Raw genomic sequence first — 4635 nt, 5'->3', positions numbered from 1 at the left:
AGGGAGGGGAGGGGTGAAGTGGCAGAGGACTATCCGGAGTTATATTACTAGGGATTTTGCAGTTATACATATTAATGTCTGAACAAGAATGTTAAAACTTGCTCGTTGGAGCGGGCCACGCAAGAAACGGATTTTTTCCTCCCATCAACTGTACAGGCCCATGAAAGCTATCACTGGCGCCCGCTGGTAATGCATAGGATGCCAGCACAAAATTCACTACAAGAATGGTTTCTTCGTAACTCTTGCCACCACTCTATAAATCGTACTGTGAACTACATGTGAACTACAAGTCAACTGCAAGTCAACTGCAAATCAACCGTAAGCCAACTGCAAGTCAACTGCGTTATATATAACCGGTACTTTATTTTTCATACAATCTTACATTACTTGCTGGGCATATTGTGTTTGCTGTATGGAACGTGCTAACTTCAACTGTAAGTGAACTATGTGATGCCATGCTTCGACTTTTATTTACCTTTTTTCAATATACTGCCTTGTTTGCTTGCTTGTCTGAGCCTTCTTTTTTTTGTGTGTGCTAGGCAGTGTTTGCTGAAGACAGAAGGACTAGTACGCTTTACACTTGGTGTCATTCTTCACTAAACATGCATCTAATTTAAAAAAAAATATCTAGACGGACATCTGGCACAGGCGCCTACGGGTGCCGCCAATATTGCGGGTAATTAACTCAGCCTGTGAATGCAAGCGGCATACATATATGTAGGTGCATGTCTAAAGGTTGGTCTTTTTGGCCACGAACGACCTTCCAGTGTCTTATACTAAGCTGCTTCGAGCTCATCTGTCCTCGCAAACAAGTTGATTTAATGAAATTGCAAACAAGCTTTTCCAGTATCAAAAATACCAAACCTTATATTTTTACCACACAGGCAAAGTCTATATCTGGCGACGGAATGCACTGGAGTGCTAAATCTGTGTTTCAATCTGTCTTAAATTAAGCGAAAAAGCTGTTTCCTTGAAGTAAAACACATGGCACTGTAACGAAAACACTCAGAGCAAGCTATGCAACATAACTGAAGCAATAAGAATAATAACACAACTCGGAATGACCATTCTAAACGATGACGTATCAAATTGAGGGAGACGAGTTCGCCAGACTCAACTGCTGTTGACTTCTACGTAATGCCAAGCACCTATGATTTATAAAGAATGGTCGTAGCAATAGTGTAACTGTTGTGTAGCGAAGACTTATGTAGAGATTATAGGCTGTAGGTGTTTATATATAAAATAAGTAAAAGATAATGCTTGCAATGACAAGATACAAGGTTGAAATCAAACTAACACACACCCAGGGGCACGTATACAGTGGGCCCAGTGGCACAAACCCAAATGGCAGCTACCGAGTCGCCCTTGTGGCATATAATTTTCGACTGCACTATCACCGTGATCGGCCAACGAAAACGGTGAATCATGCTCACCTGCCAAGAAAGTGGCTGCACTCAGAGAACACTTCGGATTTATAAGTGTGCGACGTATTTATTTATCCCTGCTGTCGTGCTACTGGAGCGCCATACAGCAATCTTAAAAGAAGCTTTATGCATTTGTCGGTGTGAATTCTCAGGAAACGCCGCTGGCGGTAATAAAAGGCACCGAGAGCGGAGTGATCGAAGCACTGTATGCCATACAGTGCTGCATATGCCTTGCTATGCAAATGTCGCTGATAGGTTTTCTTTTTCTCCCATACCTTGCGGAGATACCCCTCGTTGTCGCCAACCCACACGACGGTGGAACCGTTTTGCTCCATAACGGTGACTGAAGTTGCGAGGCTTTTTGACAGCGTTATAGTTGCTCGCCCAACGAGCGGGATCATACTTTCTACGTAGTCATTTCGTCCTGGTGTGCAATCGTCCTTGCCTTCTGTTTCCTGAGAGATAAACGCAGAATGATGTCGCATTCTTTTAAACCATGCATATTAAAGCAGGACAACACACACACACACACACACATATACAAAAAGTTTATTCACTCACTCACTCACACACACACATATGCATATATATATATATATATATTGCCCGTTATAGTCAGAGCTGAGACCTCGTATGGCTGGGCGAAGACTCGCCAAGCTGCAGGAATGTGTCATCGGACCGCGGAACAACAACGAGGAACTATTCCTGAATACTAACATACGGAGCGGAACCTTCCACCTCTCTCTTTCGAGGCCCTTCGCTGCTCGAAATGAGCCTAGAGGTTACCAAAGTCAGGACGAGTACACAATAGAGACTGAAAAGTGCCCCGGTGTTTAAATTAAGTAACAGCAAGTAAAAATATGCCCGCAGTACCGTTAACGCTTTGATGCTACTGACATTTAACAGTTTTAATGCGCAGTATTCCTTGCCTCATTCTAGGCACTTGGCGGGAAGGTATATATACGTAGGTGTCATCAGTCAGGTAACCGAGAAATCTGAGAGTACAATCAAAGTCTCTAACATGACTTTCATAGATTATGAAAATGTATTTGATTCAGTAGAGATACCGGCAGACATGGAGGCCTTGCGTAATCATGGAGTACAGGAGGCCGCAGAACCTTCATTGAAAGTAGTGATGAATACAACACAGAGACTCCTTCTATAACTAGCAACGAAGTTAGGAAGGCCTTGCAAGACATGTCTCGGCGAAAACCTGCTGGAGAAGATGGAATAACAGTAGATTTAATTAAACGTGGAGGGTGCATTATGCTTGAAAAGCATGCGGCCTTTGGTATACGCAACGCCTGACGACCTCAAGTGTACTAAAGAGCTGGAAAAAGGCCAATATGATACTAATCCACAACAAAGGGGACATTGAAGAATGGAAGACCTAAAGGCTCATTAGCTTGCCCTCAGTATTGTATTAAATATTCACCAAAGTAATCTGCAATATAATCAGGGGAACATTTGGCTTCTATCACCGAAGAGAACTGGCTGGCTTCAAGAAATTTTATTATACAACGAATTACATCCATGTTATCAGTCAGGTAACTGAGAAATCTGCGGAGTACAACGAACTTCTCTAAGATGACAGTCACATGTTGTGAAAACTGTTACTGCCGTCTATAATGCGGCATATTGCGCTCTTTACGCGAGGCCTACCCACGAAATCGACACACTCGAACGACTTTCTGCTCATGGAAATGTGCCTGCGGCAAGGGGTGGGACATCCACGGTGATTGTTCGGCCTCTTCGACCACACAGCGAGGAGTCGCATTAACGTATATACCAATGCGAAAGAACAGTCAGCAAAGACCTATATACTCACGTGATGGGAACACTTGAGATTGTCGCCATCGTTGTGGTAGAGGTGCGACAGTCTCGCGCTCGACCATCCCTTGTCGCAGTTTTCGACAGTCTCCCTGAATCTGTCCTCAACGTTTTTCATATCGAAAAAGCAGACCACCGAACTCGACGAACTCAGTCTCAGGTAGTTTGAGTTCATCCTGCTGGCGGGAACCCCTCCGAAAGCCACTGCAAGAAAGTCGGTGCTGCCGTTCTCACCGGTGCCACCACCGCTTGCAGACTTCGACGGCCCCAAGTAGGCACTGGTGGCCGCCGACAGCGCGCCGTCCGCCGGGGGGCACATGATGGGTACCTCCACGTACGTGCGGAAGGATGACTCGTCGTTCTCGCATACGCGCGCCAGCCGCGTCTCGAAGAAGAACTGAAACGCCTTCTGCACCTTCTGCACTACGACGAAGTAAGCGAAGCCGTTGTGGCTGAAGCCGTAGACAAAGCGAAGCGTTTGGGCCGCCTTTAGCCTATCGCTCCCGTCCGCAGAGGTCACCCGTGTGTGAGAAAGCATTCTGAAGGAGCCCGACGTGTTGAGCACTCTGGCAGCCACGGTGAAAAGACGGTACTCCGCAGGCCGGCCATCCGGAGCCGATGCGGAAAAGAGGACCATTCTCCCGTCATCCCCGGTGCCGAAGAAGGCCACGGTGCTCTTCTTCGAAGCAACGTAGTTGTCTGTCAGGTTTTTGTCCATGGGCGTCGCGACATTCGGGCTGAGAAAAGGGTCGTGAATCGAGCACATTCCCTGCGACGTAACCCCGCAGGCCAGAATGGACGGTTCGGTGCCGATTTGCAGCAGGATACGGTTGTAGTTATCCGTCACATTTCGACTGTGTTCGCACGGGAGAGGATGAGGTGGGCACAGCGCGCTGTCGTTCTCAGGGCCCGTACTGTAAAGCGCTCTGAGCGATAAGTCAGGCGACAGTGCGTAGAGGGTGTTTCTTCCGCCCACGACCACGACACCGTAGCCTCGCGACAGATTGACGTACAGGAGATTTTGTGCGGGTCCTTTGGGTAGCTGAAAGGTCTCGATGGAGAGGGCAGCTTGAGCTACCGCCGCCTTACCAAGCGTCAGTGTCAGCAATGTCAGCAACACGACAGCCGGCAACTGTCCACCATAATTCTTTCGTTGATTCATCAGCCCGTTTCGATTATTGTCACGTGTCTGCCCTTTTTCTGGTTGTTGGTAACCAGCCGATATGTCTAACGGCCGCTCCTGCAGAAGGCAACCACAATGCAGAAAGTCGTTAGAATGATATGAAATGCTAGGATACCAGACACGATTTTCTACCTCCTCCTTTTTCCCTTTCATCGTAATAAATGTGTAACTCGCCAAGAAATATAGCAGACTTACGTC

The 4635-nt window shown here is 46.9% G+C and overlaps 1 protein-coding gene across 1 annotated transcript in view; it reads right to left on the bottom strand.

Moving 5' to 3' along the window:
• Nucleotides 1–4423, bottom strand: part of LOC126523013 (hepatocyte growth factor receptor-like) — a 54210-nt gene extending 49787 nt beyond the window's left edge. Inside the window, exons 1-2 of the mRNA XM_072288956.1 lie at nucleotides 3253–4423; nucleotides 1700–1879 (exon numbers count right to left, since the gene is read on the bottom strand). Of these exons, the coding sequence (XP_072145057.1) occupies nucleotides 1700–1879; nucleotides 3253–4416 (1344 nt within the window). The 5' untranslated portion in view covers nucleotides 4417–4423. The remainder of the gene's footprint in view (nucleotides 1–1699; nucleotides 1880–3252) is intronic.
• Nucleotides 4424–4635: the final 212 nt, after the last annotated feature.

Source organism: Dermacentor andersoni, chromosome 6 (genome assembly GCF_023375885.2).
Source record: "Dermacentor andersoni chromosome 6, qqDerAnde1_hic_scaffold, whole genome shotgun sequence".
NCBI lineage: Eukaryota > Metazoa > Arthropoda > Arachnida > Ixodida > Ixodidae > Dermacentor > Dermacentor andersoni.
This window is presented reverse-complemented; position numbering and strand designations above follow the sequence as displayed.